The 19,653-nt window shown below is 43.3% G+C and overlaps 1 protein-coding gene across 1 annotated transcript in view; it reads left to right on the plus strand.

Annotated features, from left to right (window-relative positions):
* Positions 1-477: 477 nt before the first annotated feature.
* The window catches only part of RAB6B (RAB6B, member RAS oncogene family), an 84,341-nt gene continuing 65,165 nt past the window's right edge, over positions 478-19,653 (plus strand). The window contains exon 1 of the mRNA XM_060242143.1: positions 478-869. Within this exon, the coding sequence (XP_060098126.1) occupies positions 800-869 (70 nt within the window). The 5' untranslated portion in view covers positions 478-799. The remainder of the gene's footprint in view (positions 870-19,653) is intronic.

Genomic DNA, 19,653 nt, shown 5'->3' on the forward strand with positions numbered 1-19,653 from the left:
GAGCGGTGCTTAAGAATAATTAAGCGATTGTACCAATAAAGGCAAAGGGGTGGTGGTTATTCTGGACGTATTAACAGGAGTCCAAGGGGCTGCTCCTCAGTCAGGCAATTTGCCTGCCTATCTCCCCCACCCCATGCACGCACTTGCCGCTTCCTTCCCACCTGCTTCTCTCCCAGCCACCCACCCACCCCGCCGCAGGTGTTTCCACCCGCCGGCACGTGCTGGGTGCGGAGGAGCCGCTCTTCGCTCCTCTTGCCTGGCCGACCAGCGGCGGGGAGGCTCCGCGGTGTTCTGCCCCACCCTCGGCCACCAGCAGCGGCTCCTGATTCCTCTCTCACACACACACTCCTCTCCCACTCCTGCGGCACCGCATTGGTTTGCTGGCCGCTCTCCGCTCCAGCATGACATCAGGGTAGCCGGGAAGGGGCCAGAGCGCATGCGCCGCTGGTGGGGCGGGGGAGGCTGGCGGGAGGGCGGGATCCAGGAGCAGCTAGTAGAGATCGGAGCTCGCGCCAACATCGCCGCCAGCAGTAGCACTCCGGTGTGGACGCGCCTCCCTGCCCGGCAACTGCAGGCTGCGCCCCGCTCGGGCGGCTCCCCCTGCAGAGCTCCGCTCCGCCCAGCCAACAGCAAGAGCCGCCGTCGCCGCCGGGAAGGCAGGGAGGGCGAGAGCTGCCGGCCGGCCGCCCTCAGCAAAGGGACCCGCCGTCAACCACTGCTGCCCTCCGCCTTCCTCCTCCTGCTGCTGCTGAGACTGAAAGCCCTCCTCTCCGATCACCCCTCGCCGGAGCCAAGCACCATGTCGACGGGAGGAGACTTTGGGAACCCGCTAAGGAAATTCAAACTGGTCTTCCTGGGGGAGCAAAGCGGTGAGTAGCTGGGGGCGGCCCCTTCCTCCTCCGCCGCCCTCACTCCCCCCACCAAGTAGCAGCTGCTGCTGCTGCTGCAACGGGTGTGCTGGACGCGCGCGAGTGCCCCTTGGCTCGCTGCGGCAGGTGCCTGCAAAGCCCCTAACTCCTTTCTTGCCCGGAGCGGCTCCTCCGACAGGCGGGCTCGCCTCTGCCTGCGCACTTCCCGGCGGGTGGGGAGGGGCGAGCGGTGAAACGGACCAGGCTCTCCCCCCGCCCCCCTTTCCGGGAAGACCGGAGAGAAGATGGATTTCAGGTTCTTGCCTATTCTAGTGCGGCAACTTCTGCCCCTCTGGCTGAGCCCTCCCGTTGCTGGGCTCTGCCTGCAGCTCGCTGCCCTCCTCTTCCTCCTCCTTTTCTACTCCCACGTCCCGAATCCCTGCTTTGCTCTCTGCTCTGTCGGTGCTGGGGTCGGCACGGTTGCTCACCCGAGGAGGCGGGGGGGGGGGAGGCTTCCAGACAAGGAATTGCAGGTTCCGTTGCAAGGAGAAAGCTGAAAGTCTGGGTGTGGGGGGCGGGGGGAAGATGCTTGGCTGAGGAGGCTGGCCGTCGGGTGGCGTTGCTGCCTTCTTTGGCTAGGGCTCCCATTGTGTGAGGGGTCTGATGGGGTGAGGATTTGGGGGACCCCACATTTGGAGATGCGATTGTGGGGTGGGAATCTCTCTCCGGTCACCCTTCCTCCCTCCTCACAAGGCAGTGTGCAGATGCTGTGTAGGTAGACGGCTTTTCTGGACAGCGTCTGCCTTGAGGAAGGGTTTGCGCAAATAAAGGCAGAAGACACTGAAGAGAAGACACACCCTGCTGTCGGCCAAGTCTTCAAGCGCTCTTCCCTCCCCTGCCCCCCAGCTGCCTATGAAAGGCTAGCAACCAGATAGATACCTTCCTCCTTCTGGAGTCAGCAAAGGCAAGCCAGCGGGAAGAGCAGACCAGAGATGCTCTCTTTGCCTCCATCAGGCTCCTTCGCTTGCTGTCCAACAGGGTGGCCAGAAGCCTTGCTGCAAGGGTAATGAGTCTGTTTTGTCCAGTTTACAGGACCAAGGAAAGGGCAGCTGCTTCGTTGTTGTAATTACCAGAACCTGTTCTATTTTTTTCATCTTTTGTTGTTTGACACACTATAATTAAAGACCTATTCCCTAACAAACCTTCCTGCCCCTCACTCATCAGAATCTGTAATGTGGGAAGTCATGACAAAATGCCTCTGAAGTTCTGAACATGTGCAGAGGACCTACCTTCCAACTGCTGTTATATAACTGCAAGGCAGTCCCCATATTTTGGAGAGGAGGGATCAGCTTCCACACCAGAGGGAATGGTTTCAAGTAAGCTTGAACCACTGGGGTGCATAATTGACAGAAACATAAGCTTGCAGTAAAACATAACATTTTTAAAAATAAGCCTGAATCCAAAGGCTGTGACTTGTTAAGCATTAAGCTGCCAGTTTCTAAAGCTGCTGCCCCTAAGGGTGTAATGAGGCAACAAAGGCCTGTTGCTGGTTCATTACAGTTTATCACCCTCAGGCCTCATGCTCAGCATCCAGCACCCTTCCCCAGCCATTCCTATACCTAACAGCAGAAACAAATGCATGGCATTGGCAGGAGCTGTTTCTGTTCATATTTCAGAGATGACGTTTCAAAAGATTTTCCCCCATAGAATATATCTTATTGTGCATTAAATTGTCTTAGGGAGATGGCTGCCCCCAAAACGACTCTAAAAACCTTAAAAATTAATTAGCTCAGGAGGTGGTTTATGCTTGCAGTACAAAAATGACCCTGACTCCTAAGGTAAGATGGCTCTTTCCAGTGAAGCCCAAGGCCACAGTCATAAAGTTGTGCTACAAGAGATATAAAGCCCTGTTGATTCCCCTCCTCCCACTTTGGCTTCTGAATCTCTGCAGTTTTTGCTACTGTTTATACTGAGTCAAGTCATTGGTCTGTCAAGGGTAGTATTGTCTACTCTGACTGGCAGCAGCTTTCCTGGATCTGAGGCGGAGGTCTTTCACATCGCCTACCTACTGGAGATCCTGAGAGTTGAACCTGGGCCCTGGTGTGCAAAGCAGATGAATTCCCATTGAAGCCTCACCAATTCTCAGACTTTCTGGAGTGGGATCCACTGCTAAGTTTACAGTGCTTCAGGGGACCGCTTGCTAAGTGACTTCATGCTACTTTTCTTCTTTTACATAAAATGCAGGAATCTCACATAAGTGTAACACTCAACTAGATGATAGTTTACCATTTAGAAATACATAACATATGAGTGAACAACGAGCTATATTTCAGGGGCCATTTTACAAATATACCACCAAGCTTTCCAAAGCCCAGTTCAACCTTTTCTTTCCTCACCTTCCCACTCCTTGCCTCGTGACCCATTTGTAAGAGAGTCCCTAATGTATAATTTAAAAAGCACTGTACTAAAAAAAATAAGACTGATTGAACTTAGTGGGACTTAAGTTCCAAGTAAACATAGTTAGGGTTGTTCTGTGTTGGAGTCTCCCAAGTGGGAAAATGGTTTGTTTCTATGCAGACTTCTGCAATAAGATTTTAACATCTTCAGCAAATAATTTTATGCTTGAACTTAAAAATCAAAGATAAATGATCAGGCTGGTTTTAAAATGGACTCAATACCAATTCTACTTCTTTCTGTTAATAGCCATGACAGAAACAGAATATTACTTTCTCTTTCAAGCAGTTTTTAACTTAGTTGGTTGATTAAAATCCTAGTATTGTTGCAATTTGTTTTTTCTGGCCCTGATCTTGTTCCTTAGCAGCTGCTGATATAAAGAAAACTAGCAGATGAAGCTTTCCTATCATTGTCTCTACCTGTTAAATTGCTGGTAGTATCAGGCTCCTGTTAGAGGCACAAGCAACAGAGCTAATAAAAGTCAGCAGCCTTGGTTTCTAGCTAAGCTAAGTTCCCAAAGGAAATATAGAGACAATTAAAAGATGAAAGAATAATTTCAAAAACTGACTTCCGTACCTTCACAGGAAGGAAGCTACAAGAATATACCCCAAACAATGCCTTCAAACAGAACCCACAATAAGAAGGTGCCATGAGAACAACAGCATCAGATCTTGATTGAATGAGGCTGCTTAGCTGGAGAAAAAGAAACATGGAATATCTATATGTGCCCTGTTCCTAAAATGGCCCGGGAAAATATGATATATCACTACTTGGTTCTTATCTAAGAGTACCTTATAATTCCCTGCAAAGTTGGATTTACTCCTTAAGGAAGATAAAATGCTCCCTCATGTGCCATCCACTAAGATAGAAACATTAGATCAGGGATCTGCAACCTTTTTACAATGATGAGTCCAACCTACATAAAAATGTAGCGATCAACGAAGAACCAGTGTAAGAAAGCAAATCTGTGTAACTGAATTACGTATATTAACATTTCTGATAAATGGCATGTTGATTAATAATCCATAAAGTGTTTACAATCCTTTATTAGGAAGTGGCATGCATGAGCTCTTGCAATAATATATGTGCACAGGAAAACCCTATGCTGTTGTTTTAGTGCACTGGCATAAATAAATGGTTCATGTTCATATTACTAGCAACTGTTCACTTTATCATTTCCCTTTTTGTAATACATCTCTAAGAAGTCCTTTAGCCCCATACAAATCTTTGCTTGCGATTCCTTTCACATACTTGGCTACTTTAACATCACTCCATATACCATAATTTAAATATTTCATTTTCTTTTTTGAAGAGCCATGTTTCTTACCTTTATGAGCCACACTAGGTGATACTGAGTGGTCCTTCACCACCCCACTTAAGATGCCAGTTACACACATGGACTTATGCACATACATTCACTATTTCTTGTTTTACTTAATTATTCTGTACACATGGCCAGCAAAAGTTGCCTTAAGCATTGAAGGAAAAAACAATGTCAGAGAGGGAGCCATGTTTCACAGTTGCAGCAAAACTAGAAATGACACTGATAGTACCTTGACAGCTAACAGATTTTTTAAATGGTAGATTTTTTCGTAGCTAAAGCCTGCTTCATAGGTGGCACACTGAAAGCATCTAGTGAAGGAGATTCTAGCCCATGTCCATTTGTGCCACATTGATCCTGCTAACCTTTAAAGTGACACTAAACTCCCTTGTGTTTTATTTTCCAAATATATGGCTGATACACAAGAACTGAGACAAAGGGAAAGTCATGTTTAAAATATTCCTCCCTTATCTGAACAGAGAACAGAAAAGTGACAAACATTGTGGGGGTTTTTTGCTTTGTTTTTCCTCCTTGTTTTGACTTGTTTATTCATGTAATCAATAACATCTCACCCCCCCACTGATGGTGGCAGAGGTGGAAGTCTTACTCCCCTATTACAAATCTCAGTAGTGTGGGTGATGAAAAAGGCGTATGTCACTAATTGCAGGGGGGAAATGCCATCCGTTAATTGGAATTGTGTGCCTTAAGCTTCAAGCAAGAGATTCTGTTAGATCTACCTGTTCCCTCTGCTCCTCCTGACCATTTCATGCCCATCTGTGGGGGCAGCAAGCACTTCCCCTCCTGGGTTGCCCTTTGCTGATGTGTCACACAGAGCTATGGAATTTTAATTACATTTAGAATGAAAACTGTCAGAGGAAAAAGAGGCCAGATGACCTTGACTGTCTCCGCCTGGGCATCCTACAGGCAGCTGCGTTCCAGGCAATTACCCTGCGTTTATATTATTGATCAAAAACTACCATTCAGCTGGTCAATTTTTTCCGTCCATGATTATTTCTTTCCCCTTCTCTGTCCGGTGCTGCATATCACCAAAGCATCCTGGGGGCAAAGAAGGCCAAAGCAATCAGCTTTGTTTTTCTTTTCCCCCTTATTCTTTGCTTCTGACTGTTGCAACCACCTGTGTGGTCAGAAAAGCCTGTGTTTTGGTGCTCATAGAATGCCAAAAAATAGCCTTTGAAAGAGTCATTTAAATGTGTCTTGTATTTAAAGTACTACCTGCAATGAATGTGGGATTTCTGTTTTTCACAATTGTTATATATTTGAATGGATCTAAGGGAATGTGTTGATGTTTCACTTGGTAGCTGGTTATGCTGAATTTGCTATTCTGTTATATCTACTACATTTGCTTAGCATGTTTGTTACTGAACAGAATATGCTTAGTTATGAACCCAGCCTTGTCTATGGGTTGGGTTAGGTATCTGACTAACAGAAAATATCTTGCAATAAGCATGTATTCCTGAGTGAGAAGCTGCAGTGATGCAGACTGAAATAGCCAAAGGGATAATAAATATTTGGGGCCTCAGACTCCACAGTGTATATTTGGGAGGGATGCTGACTTGGTCAACTGTGACAAATAAGAATAATCTGAAACAGGCAGAGGATTTTTAGTAAACTGGAATATGTGGCTTCCCCCTCCCTTAAATACCACACATTTAGCTACATAGCTACATACCCACTGACCAGAAGAAAAAACCCTGACTGGCTAAATTTATTTTTTTCTTTCCCTCTTGGCTGTTTTTCTGAGCCCTAAGCCTTATGTAATTAGACAACTTTTGTGCTGGGCTCCATTACTAGATCTGCTGCACTCTACTGACCTATGCCCTGAAGTCTACCGAAATTGCCAGAGGCCACCTCAAGTCACTGGAGTGTTTCCATGGCGCCAGAAGCACCAATAATTTGTTTAAATTGTTGGTGGCTTAGAATTTTGTGTATGGAAAGATGGACCTGTAAATTTGGTGTAGGCTAGTGATCTTGGGTTCTGGAAAGGGCGTCTTTAATTGGGATGATAAGAGAACTCTCTGAGTATGGTATTGGCCTCTGTCTGCTCCTGCTTTGCATTTCAGAGGGAGCTTCAGATAGGCTAGCTTTTGGCATAGTCTTGTCACTTTCAAGTGGATTTCCTGCTGATCATCTCCTTACCAAATTTTAAATTAATTTGCAGAGAAACTGATCTCTTCCAAGGAGCTCTGGTCTTTGTTTTGGACCTTTCATTTACGCAAGGCAGTTCTAGCTTATTCGATAAACAGTTGTGCCAGTGACACAGTCAGGGAAAGGTTGTTCCTTGTAATTCCCCCCATCCTACTGAATAGAGCAGTTCACATCCTGAATAGAATATAACTGCTGTCATCTTTAAATGGGCAATAAGCAGTCCAGGACCCTACGTGGCTCCAGATTGCTGCTGAGTGGGACTTCCTGTGTTAATGAGTGGCTGTTCAGCTTAGAGGGAACACTTGTATCCTCTAAGTAGAGCATCTGCTTGGCATGCAAAAGGCCCCTCCCCAGCACCTCCAATTAAAATCAGGTTATAGGTGATGCGAAAGACCTCTGCCTGAGACCCTGGAGAGCTTCTCCCAGTGCGAGTAGACAATGTTGACCTTGGTGGACGGATGGTCTGTTTCAGTATAAAACAGCTTCATGGGATTACCCAGACTGCTTGCTTGTGTGAATTCTGCCAAATGCTTTGAACAGTTGTTTGACAAATCATAATAGTTCCCTGGAGGGAATGGAGGTTTGATCCAATGATCTGTTGAGTTAGAGTTGACTGTTGGGTTTGGGTATTCCTGGGTATTTGAGGATGGCGCCTGAAGAGGGGAGGGTGGAGTTAGGGAAGGGAGCTCAGCAGGGATGTGATGCCATGGAGATCACCCTCCAGGAGAATTGGTTGCTGCAGTCTGGACATCAGTTGTACTTCTTGGATGTTGGCAACCCTACTTTTAAGTCCAGCAACTTATTCCACACAGTGGCTGGACAAATGTCTCTAGAAAGCCTACAGGCGGAGCAATGGAGACTAAAGCCCTCCCTTCTGTTGTTGCTCCCCTTCCTCAGTAAGTGAATGTTAAAGCTACTTTCAATCTGATATCACTCTCCTGTTTCTTCCCACCCATTCTTATTAACAGTAATATGCCTATTCAAGTACCTGTTTTAATCTCTGTGTGGTTCATTGGAGGATTAATATCAAAATATACTAAATGAAGTGCTAAAGTCTTGTATGACTCTATATCAGTTCCACCAGCAGTATTGGGACTCAGATAATGAAGATATGTTCAGCATAGCTGTGACAACCCAGGATCTGGGCCATTCCCTACAAGGAATGCAGCCTCTGTTTCTGGGCTGGGTCAGGGAGAGTGCTTAGCAAGAATCAGGAGCCAACGATAACAAAACAGGGACTTGAGGTATCAGTTTCCTAGCAAAAGCCCATCGGATGGCCAGGAAATAATGGGATCCCAGCCTTTGCATAATCAGAAAATGATGTATAATAGGACCCAGATATATAACTTATACAGCAGGTCAGAGCTGCTGTGTAGCATCCTAGAGAAGGCTGCCTAGTGCTACTCTGAAAGGTTGCTAGGGGAAGATTGATCCCTGTTGACCATTAGGCTACTCACTCCTGCCTCTACAATTATATTTTACTCCCACCTCCTGATAGCAGTGTTTACAAATCGATTCTAGCTTTACGAGCAGAATAAGTATTGCCAATCAAGCTAATTTGTGGCGCTTCTCTGCTGTGCATATTTCTAGGAAGAATGTGAAAGGCTTATTTTTAGACCAAAATTCTAGATGCCACTGGTCTTATTTTATTATTTATTTAGTAGGCTTATATTCCGCCCTTTCCTGTAAATGGGCTCAGGGCAGATCACAACATACAGTAATAACAATAAAAAACCTACAGATCAAATTTAAAACACTACATTAAAAACACTACATCCTCTATCTCTGCCATGCCATGTTAAGTTTCTGGTTATTACATCCTATAGTTTGATAATATGCCTATAATTCTGCAGAATTTCCAATTCTTAAAAGCTTAAGGACTGATAAGAACATAAGAGAAGCCATGTTAGATCAGGCCAATGGCCCATCCAGTCCAACACTGTGTCACACAGTGGCAAAAAAATTTATATATACACACACACACACACTGTGGCTAATAGCCACTGATGGACCTCTGCTCCATATTTTTATCTAAACCCCTCTTGAAGGTAGCTATACTTGTGGCTGCCACCACCTCCTGTGGCAGTGAATTCCACATGTTAATCACCCTTTGGGTGAAGAAGTACTTCCTTTTATCCGTTTTAACCTGTCTGCTCAGCAATTTCATCGAATGCCCACGAGTTCTTGTATTGTGAGAAAGGGAGAAAAGTACTTCTTTCTCTATTTTCTCCATCCCATGCATTATCTTGTAAACCTCTTATCATGTCACCCCGCAGTCGATGTTTCTCCAAGCTAAAGAGTCCCAAGCTTCTTTTAGTTTCATTCATATTAGGATCTTTAGAACCACCACCAATGAAGTTAGTCTCATATAGCACAAAGAATGTAACTTGGACCGTCATAGCCAGGGCTTTTTTTTTAGCAGGAGTGCACAGGAATACAGTTCCGGCTGGCTTGGCTTCAAGAGGTATGGCCTAATATGCAAATGAGTTCTTGCTGGGCTTTTTATATAAAAAACTGAAACAATGGTGCTGTCGGGGGGGGGTGTAGCCTAATATGCAAATGAGTACCTGCTGGACTTTTTCTACAAAAAAAGCCCTGCAGAGAGCTATTTAAGCAGGAACCTTAAATAGCCAGGCAGCAGTTTTGCTCCAGGCAAATTGATTCCACAAGTTTGCTGTAGAAGCTGTCTGTGTGCAGTGCTAATTGATTAGTGCCTGTGATGTCATCAATCTACCACTACCCTCCTATAAAAACTGTTTTGTAATTTTTAAAAAATGGCATGTGTCCTTAAGGTCATGAATGAATTTTTGATTGACTAAGGAATTGTTTAAATTTTAAAAATTGCAACCTACCTGAAGCATGACGGAAATGATATTTAAATCACTGGTAAATATGCCTGACAAGAAGGGGTCGTTTTGTAGAAAAATAGGTGGTGGAGCTCATCCAGGGATTGTTATGCAGCTGCACATACTATTCAATGGAAAAGGATGTGGAACTCTCAGAAGGAGGAGGTGGTACTCTCAGAAAGGTTCAGGAGCTATGCTCCTGTGAGCTCCCGCTGAATCTGAGGCCTGCTGACAACTGTGTTGCAAAGACAGTGGGCAGAAAGCCTGACTTGCCCTCCAGAAGGGAAAAAACCCAAAAGTAACTTCTGTTGCATCTGTGATATAGTTGTATTCAGCCTGAATTATATTTACCCATGATGGGGATTATTCTGTTGTGGGAGTACTGAGGAAGAACTGGCATCATAAGGTAGCTGCTGGCAATGGCTGGCCTGTACTGAAAGTTCCTTAGATCTAACTTTGATATCTATAATTGGAACTTCAATATGACATTAACACTTAAATCTGCCTCAGGATATTTACATGTTGATTTTAATGAAACTTCTCTCCCAAAATTGTGCTGAGGTTCCCAGTCTGATATTGCTGCGACTAGGCTTGCCAGGCCTGGGCCAGTAACCCATGGGAGAAATTTAGGAGCAGGGACACAATGATGTCATTTACAATAAAAATCAGAAGTGACATCTTTAGATCCTTTGGTAAAAACTCTGGTTTTATAAAGCATCCACTACCACCATCCCCATTTCCTCCTATCAGGATCACAGGTGCTGGTAGGCAAAAAGCAAGGATGACAGGTAGTTTTACTATAGTAGGACTCAAGAGGCTTGCTATCCATGCCTTTCACTATGGCAGGAGGGGAGGAAATTTAACATTGGTGGTATGTGTGCTGCTATGTCACTTCCAGAAGAAACTTTCAGGGAAGTGATATGGAGTAGCTCCTGGAATTGCTAGAGACCATGATTTTACTTGACACTGTGCCCCCCAGTTCCCACCCCCAAAGTTCTCACCAGTTGCCATGGCCTGGTAAACCTATAATGTGGAGTTGGGATTATACATGTAAAGCAGGGATAGCAGACTTTTCACTATAGTGCACTATCTCCTAGCATCCATTTCATGAAGGGGTGGAGTATGTGCCAGCATGCTGACATTGCTTCCAGTGAAAACTGGAAGTGGCATGGTAGCTGTTCTAGCATTTTGCAAAAAAATTATGGTAAAACAAAGTTAAGAGTCCAGTGGCACCTTTAAGACCAACAAAGTTTTATTTAAGGTATGAGCTTTTGTGTGCATGCACACTTCTTCAGATACAATGGAATGGAAGCTAACCATTCAAACTTAGGCTGAACAGCAAATTATCATACAACATGATGAAGATATTTTAAGATATGCGGAATCAAAACAGGAATAACAAGTTAAGTTTATAGGGTCAACAGTTGTATGGATTTAATGAAGGTGGAACAACCGTGAAGCAATAAATATGTCAAAATATGTAAGAGAATTCTTTCTAATTGTGAGAAGTTAACTGAGACTCCGTTGCTATGCTACATTTGTCTCCTCTCAAGCATTAAGGTAACAAACAACATTTTGTTTGTTTCTTGGGGTGGGGTGCAGTGTTATGTGGGGAAATATATTTCAATTTTCATTGCATTACAATACAATCACTATATGTTATTCTAAGTACTATACCATTATATTGTTCCTTAGAGGTATTATGTCAGAGAAATCTATTCCTATATATTGCATTGCATTACAATGCGTTGCGTTGCATTATTATTTGTTACTATACAATACTATACATCACTATAGAATACATTGCATTACATTACTATTCCTATATATTGCATTATACCTCAGCCATATGACAACATCCTGAAGACATTGACCAAGGACTTTCACAGCTGCTTCTGGAGGCTTTAGGGTTCCCATTTTCCCACTGCACGTGGGGGTTCCCCTGATTTTTGGGGCCTCCAACATGCCACCACAGAACTGGCCAGCAGGGGAGCCCTGCTTCCCCAAAGAGTGCTGGCATACCAGATGCGCCTGCCATGATGCTGTTGCCTGGAAGTGACCTCATTATGCAGGGTGCATCACAAGGGGGATGGTCTAGTATTTGGTCATCATAGAGCCCCCCCTCAAATGCTAGAGCTCCCTCATGTGACATGCCAGGCGCAATGACATCACTTCTGGGTGATGTTATCTCAGCATGCGCACTTTGTGTGCATGTCAAAGGCAACTAATGAAAGGAACAGAGTCCCTGACCATCAGCCAGGTAAGACCAGGCAACCCTAGGAGGCTTGGATAATGATATATAAAGCTAGGTACCATCTGCATATTGGAGATAAGCTACTCCATAGTTCCCTGTGATCTCAGCCAAAGGTTTTACATGCACATTAAATGAGCATTGAGAATAGATTGGGACCTTCAAAGGCCAGCTAGCTGATTCTGGCTCTCCTCTTCCTGCAAGAAAAAAGCCTCTATGTAGTAGTGTAAATGAAACTGCACCTTCTATATACTGCAGATATCACTTTCCAGAAGGTTCTGACCCCTTGAATTGAAGAGGTTCCTGACTGTGGATATCACAGGAATGAGTTGCCAGCCTCCAGGAAATCTCCCAGAATTACAACTGATCTCGACTATAGAGATCAGTTCCCCTGGAGAAAATGGCCACATTGGACAAGGTCTGAATGGCAATATAACCCACTGTGGTTGCTCCACACCCAAAATTTTCAGGCATCTCCCAGTCTGAGTTGGCCACCATACCCAGGATACAAAAGTTACTGGTGGTACCTCTGAATAACAGTTAACATAATAGATTTCCGTAAAACCCTATGTGGTTTCAAAACTTATAGCATATTGTTACACAGCAAATCTTTTTGTATCATGCAACTGTTAAAAAACATGAGAGCCCGGTTAGATTGCTTTTTAAAAAAATGTTGTCAACCTTCTGCAAACTATAGTGAAAAGGGTTTTTTCACCTTTGTTTTCCAGTTCAAGTCAACTGGAGCTATGAGTTCTACACCAGACTGTAGCCAGTCTTCTTCCCTGGCTTGGGGTCATATTTCCAGGCAAGGCTTCAAATAAGTTGAAAACTAGTGATTTTCTCAATGTTCTATAACCTCATCACCAAGCCTAAGAGTCTACATGCATTTTTAGAGTCTATGAACTGTTATTAAAGGTATAGTCTTATTCAACATACACTTTTGATTAGTTAGGAGATTCCACCCTCCCATAGGAAGCATAACAAATCCAGGTGGGTAGCCATGTTGGTCTGAAGCAACAGAACAAAGTTAAGAGTCCAGTGGTGTCTTTAAGTCCAACAAAGTTTTATTCAAGGTATGAGCTTTTGTATGCACTCATACTTCCTCAGATAGATAGAAATGGATGATAGCCATTCAAAACTATAGACAGAATCCTTTCTAATTATGGGAAGTTAATGGAGACACCGTGTCAAGAATTCGCAATCCAGGAGATCCTTGGTGTGAAGGGCAGAGTTCAAAATTACATAACCAACCTGGAGTGTGAATCCTCACAAATTACCATGTTACCAGCTTATGACAGCATCCATATGATCAAAAGCCAGTGGGCAAACTCCTGATCTCTCTGGGGTTAAACCAGAATGTCAATCCTGCAAGATAGGACTCTTGCAGAATGAGTTTCTACGAACCAGGTACCAGATTGCAACCTCAGAAGTACAGAACAACCAGATATAGTAAAAGTATTTATTTGTTAAAGAATGTTTGAATTTCAAAGCAATTTAGCAGTGATAAAGAAAACAAAGGAGCTACCAGTTAAGGTTCTTAACTACACAGTTATAGCCTAAGACACAGTTACTGGGTTATGCTTCTAGACTGAACTCAGGCAATCATTTCAAGTCTTCATTGTAAGCCAGGTGTGGCTTGACCCATGGTAGGATTAACCCAGGCCTCTAGAGAGCTGAAGCAGGCTGTTCCAACTGGCAGGCAACAACAGAAATGCTAGCTTCTTAAAGGTTAGGAATTTGCATAGGCTTGGGGCACTTTAAGCCAATACAAAATTCAGATCCTTGACATTTTGTTAATATGACTGTGTTATAACAAATTGCTCAGGGAATGCCCATTTAATGAGGGATGGAGAGTTACCTAGAACGTCTCTCATCCCTGAATAGAGTATAAATCACAGCATGAATTGCAGGGCTGTTGTGGAACAGGAAGGCATTGGCACCTCAGTGCCATTCTGAAAGAAATGATGTTCTGGTCTCTGAAGTGCTTATCCAAAGGTACAAAGGCGACTTGCTACTCGCTTATGACAGATACCAGATGTTTCCCTTTGATCTGTTCCCCATGTTCCCAACCTAAGTTTTGATACAAAGCCTGAACCAAAGTTTAATTCTGTATCTAATGAAAGAACAAGAAAATAGCCTAGAGGTCCATTTTCTCTACACTCTCCCATTTCTGGGAGGTATGTGGAAGTCCTATGTCATATTTCATCTGTCCTTTCTACTACAAGACACATGAGTACACAGGGAAGGGGAACAGTAATACAATTCCATAAGCAAAGCAATAACATTATAATAAGCAATTCAAAGATTTCAGTTAGGAATTACAGAAAGCAAAAACGTAATGAAATACAGTAACCAAACAGTGATTTCAGGATGAGGATGTCTAATCCCCACTTGTCCCTTCCACAGTCCAAGAGCCCCTTGCCAGTCCCCCCCAGCCTTTCCAAATAGGAAGAGACTGCACAGGAGCCTTTACCTTGCCCAGGAAGCATAATAGCGATCCTGGAAAAAATCTACCAAAGCAGGTAGAGGACTGCAATGTGGACAGACCTGATAGGTTGGGTGAGGAAGGATTTTATAGCACTATCATTTCACTGGGCAAGAGCTGCCACTGATCTTTCTTCAGGGATAGGGTTACACCTAATGGAGAACGCTCAGGCTTAGAACCCTTGTACAAGCAGACAGGTATGGAAGAAGCTATGCTGCCAGCTTGCACTGAATTAAATTTACTGTAGCCCAGTTTGCATTTATGTTTGTGTGAGATACTCTGTGTGTAATGAGCAGGTTGCAGTATATCTAGTGTTAATGGTTGTCCAAGCAGAGCTGTGTTAATAGTGGCTCCACTCATGTATCTTTCACTTCAGCCCACAAACTATAATCCTATAAATTTATTTTTAAAAAACGGCCTTTCAAAACCATTTAGGATTGACAAATAAGTGCTTGGGTGGGCAGTGTACCTCTGACCCCTCCTTGCCTTGGGCCATGGCTCTCCCACCCTCTGAACAAGGGATTATTTAGAAGACTGATAAATCAGCCAGCCTCTTGAATGGGAGGGTGGGCATATCTGTGTTGGCTGTGCATTAAGCAGGGACTAAAAATGACCCTTAATGCAGAAATCATTGCTTACTAAGTAGCTACTAGCAGGACATCACAATAGCAGGTGTTGATAAGGCTGAAGTGGTTGGGGGGAAAAGGGGGGGGGTGAAGGCTAAGTAATAAAGGGTATAAAAACTGAGGTTGGCCTGGGGGCGAGTAGAATGATTTATTCCTGCTGGCACATTTTTAATAGCATTTGTTTCGCAAGAATTCGGTATTGCTATGAATACAAAGGAAAGCAGCTGCATGGGTGACTGGGGACACTTCTGGCATAGTTACACTGTTGTCAGTTCTGGATTTCTAAATAACTGGAAAACAGATAATAGAAATAAATAGTATAGAAATAAACCAAGGGTAAATAAACTTAAAAATAGCCTTACATGCTTCCTACTGAGCTGTGAGTTATTCTGTGGCTTTTTTTTCTTGGTGGGGGAGGCATGAAGGGTTCTGAAATTCAACTCACCAAAGAAAGTTTACAACAGAAATGATATAAATAAATCAGTAAACAGCAAACAAAACAAGTACGGTAACTAACCCTTGGACTGTTGCAGAACTCATTGGCTGGCATGCTCAAAGACACAGACTCTTGAGCCATGGGCTAAGAGCCAGCAATCTTTTAGCTGTTGCCCTTCAGCTTGTGCCCAAGCACTCACACTTCAAGCCACACCCAAGTTCCATAAGGTGCTTGAAACAGGAAAGGGAAAAATAATCCTTAGCAAAGATTTCCTTCTCTCCCTCCTTCCTGCTACATATGCTGGTGAAGTTAAATATGGCTTTGGCTACTCAGGACACAGATATTAGGGGTGTCCCAGAGAGTCACTAAAAGCATCTGCTTAGTGTGTTCTAATAGGGGAGAAATACCTTCAAAGCTAGGAAATGGATATAGTCAGGCTCAGATTCAGTGGGAGCTCACAGGAGCACAGCTCCTGAACCTTTCTGAGAGTTCCACCTCCTTGTCCATTGAATAATATGTGCAGCTGCATAAAAATCCCTGGATGAGCTCCACCACCTATTTTTCTACAACATGACCCCTGGATATAGTTAATATAAGTAAAGTATGACTGAACTAATTCCCACAATGAAGAACCTCGTTTCATTTTACCTCATCAAAGGCTCCTTAGTAAGCTCGAAAATCATGGAGTAAAAGGACAGGTCCTCTTGTGGATCAAAAACTGGCTAATTAAGAAGCAGAGTATAAATGGGCAGTCTTCGCAGTGGAGTAAGCAGTAGGGTGCCGCAGGGCTCAGTACTGGGTCCCATGCTCTTTAACTTGTTCATAAATGATTTGGAGTTGGGAGTAAGCAGTGAAGTGGCCAAGTTTGCAGATGACACTAAATTGTTCAGGGTGGTGAGAACCAGAGAGGATCGTGAGGCACTCCAAAGGGATCTGTTGAGGCTGGGTGAGTGGGCGTCAGCGTGGCAGAGGAGGTTCAGTGTGGCCAAGTGCAAAGTAATGCACATTGGAGCCAAGAATCTCAGCTACAAATACAGGTTGATGGGGTGTGAACTGGCAGAGACTGACCAAGAGAGAGATCTTGGGGTCGTGGTAGATAACTCACTGAAAATGTCAAGACAGTGTGCGATTGCAATAAAAAAGGCCAACGCCGTGCTGGGAATTATTAGGAAGGGAATTGAAAACAAATCAGCCAGTATCATAATGCCCCTGTATAATTCGATGGTGCGGTCTCATTTGGAATACTGTGTGCAATTCTGGTCACCGCACCTCAAAAAAGATATTATAGCATTGGAAAAAGTGCAGAAAAGGGCAACTAGAATGATTAAAGGTTTGGAACACCTTCCCTATGAAGAAAGGTTAAAACTCTTGGGGCTCTTTACCTTGGAGAAACGTCGACTGCAGGGTGACATGATAAAGGTTTACAAGATTATGCATGGGATGGAGAAAGAATAGAAAGAAGTACTTTTCTCCCTTTCTCACAATACAAGAACTCATGGGCATTCAATGAAATTGCTGAGCTGTCAGGTTAAAATGGATAAAAGGAAGTACTTCTTCACCCAAAGGGTGATTAACATGTGGAATTCACTGCCACAGGAGGTTAGATAAAAATATGGAGCAGCTTCAAGAGGGGGTTAGATAAAAAATATGGAGCAGAGGTCCATCACTATTAGCCACAGTGTGTGTGTGTTCTGGCCACTGTGTGACACAGAGTGTTGGGGTTGGATGGGCCATTGACTTCTCTTATGTTCTTATGTACTAGTACAGTTTGCTGTGTATCACATTTAAAACAGAGCAATGCAAGCATGCAAAAGAAAGAAGGCTTGAGCAATGTTGTTTATAGATTGTAATGCAAAATGAACTCCAATTTTGTTTTTATTTACTTAAACTTCGATCTTACCATTTAGCTTCATAAGGCTCTCAGTACTGCTTACCACAATAATAATCTATATAAATACCATCAAGAACTAACATTCCAAACATCTAATAAAATAAACAAATCAAAAGGTAGATAAAATGAAGACTGCTACTTTCAGTTGTTTCTTGCTGTCTGTAATGAACTGGTCACAATAGACTAATCTCTGACCTGAATGATGGCACAATTATCTTCCCCAGCACTATTATCTAATGATGTGAATAGCAAAGGCACTTGAGATTTTTAAATGGTGCTTTGGGTTTCCTTAGAAACCCTGGAAAGGTGTATTTGTATTCAGAATCATCAGACTGACTAATCTGTGATAGCTAAGTGGAACCTCCATGTACTGAGGCAGCATACCTCTGAGCACCAGATGCTGGGAACAAACAGGACACAGGGCTATTGTCTTCATGACCTGCTGGAATTCTCTAATTGGCCACTGCTGCATTAAGCAAATCTGGTTCAGAAAGGTGCTCCTTATATTGGCTCATTGTGTGAAGTTTCCCAGAATAAGCCCATTAAAGTGTTAAGAAATCAATCTCCCCTTTTGGCTGGTTTACATTAACATAGTTGTTTGCAGCTGTACTGATCCAAATCCAAAAACAACCTACAATCATTGTAATCTTTTATTAGAACCAGCTGGATTGACATAGAACATTATGTAGCACGCTTTTGAGTTTACTAGAACTGGATGTTACAAATAAAATGTAAAAACGAAGTGGGGGAGAAGTAACATCATAGTATTATTTCTAAATAACTGGAAAACAGATAACAGAAATAGTCAAATAGTTTTTTTGTGCACAGGACAGTAGCCTTCATCTATTGTTGATTAATTGTTAGTATGTCATTCTGCTAAATCAGAAACATAAGCCCTTCACTCAGGCACAATAGTTATGAATATTGAGAACGAGGCCATAAAGAGGTGGGTGTAAGGCAACACAATTTAGACTTTTGAATCATCAATCCCAAATGATTTATCCTGCCATAAATGACAAAAAAGAAGAGACATTCAGGAAATGCATCCCAGCTTTTTCCATTCATACTCAGTGGGAGGTGGACTCCATTTTTGTATGTAGCAATATATTTCTACATTTATATTTCTACATTTTTGTATGTTAACTGGTTCTGTTTATAGGAAAACAAGGGGTTTTTTGTGGGAATTACTTTTAACTTAATAATAGATGAGCCTGTTTCAAAACAGTAGAACTTGGAATCATCCAGTTTCATTGACTGGAAATAGGTTAGCCCCAAACAGGAACTACTTCTTCATGTAACTCCTAGTTAAAATGGGTTAATTGCTGCAAGATGGTACATGGCCTAGATGGCTTTTTAAAAGCTTTATATGAATTCTGGGAGGAAGAGCTTTTATAATTATTTATTTAGGACATTTCTAAAGTGCTTCTCAGGTGCCTCTCCCAACATAGTGCATGAAACAGATAAAATGACCTAACATTTAAAATCACACGCTACAAATTGATATCAGTGAACAGTCCATGGGGTGGTGATTGGGGCTCCAAAAGCCATGATGGAACTTCCACATTCTGGAGAAGTATACCAGATGCTGGGAGCAGATGGGAGGTCTGTTGCCTTTGTGCCCTGCTTCTGAGCTTCTCAAAGGATGGAAAGAGATGTTGGATTAGATAGACTTTTCATCTTTCTGGCCAGGTGGTACTTATTTCCCTTTTTGTTTATTACCCTACTTGCTCGCATTTCCTCTGGTTGTGCATGCCAGGCTATTGGTCTGACCTCAAGGAAGTTTATGTTGATGTGGCAAATTGCATCTTTTATGTCTAACCTTTAGGTTACTGGCACTTTGGCACTAGGTGGGGGCTGTTGTTCTCCTGGAATTACAGTTGATCTCTAGGCTACAGAGATCATTATCTCTGAAAAAAATAGTAACTCTGGAGAGTGAATTATATAATGTCACATCCTTGCTGAGCTCCTTCCCCTCTGCTTCTTAAACTCCACCATCCCCAGGCACTACTCTCAAGTAGCCACTATGCTTTAGTGGTCAGAGTGTTGGACTAGGACAGGGGTGGGGAACTTTTTTTCTGCTAAGGGCCATATGGATATTTATAACATCATTTGTGGGCCATAAAAATTATCAACTTGTTTGGAACCCTCTGCCGTGTTGCTGTATTTGAAAAGTCACAATGAATCAAGACAAGGGGTTAATTTTCATACGTGAAAGAACTTTTGTGTGTGGAAGGACTCCTACTCCTGCAGCCTCAAATGTCCACTGAAATGCTGCTCCTGGGTGATGGGGGACCCCCCCCCCCCAATCCAGGAGCAGCATGAAGAGGGA

The sequence above is a fragment of the Heteronotia binoei genome, chromosome 6, assembly GCF_032191835.1.
Source record: "Heteronotia binoei isolate CCM8104 ecotype False Entrance Well chromosome 6, APGP_CSIRO_Hbin_v1, whole genome shotgun sequence".
Classification (NCBI taxonomy): Eukaryota; Metazoa; Chordata; class Lepidosauria; order Squamata; family Gekkonidae; genus Heteronotia; species Heteronotia binoei.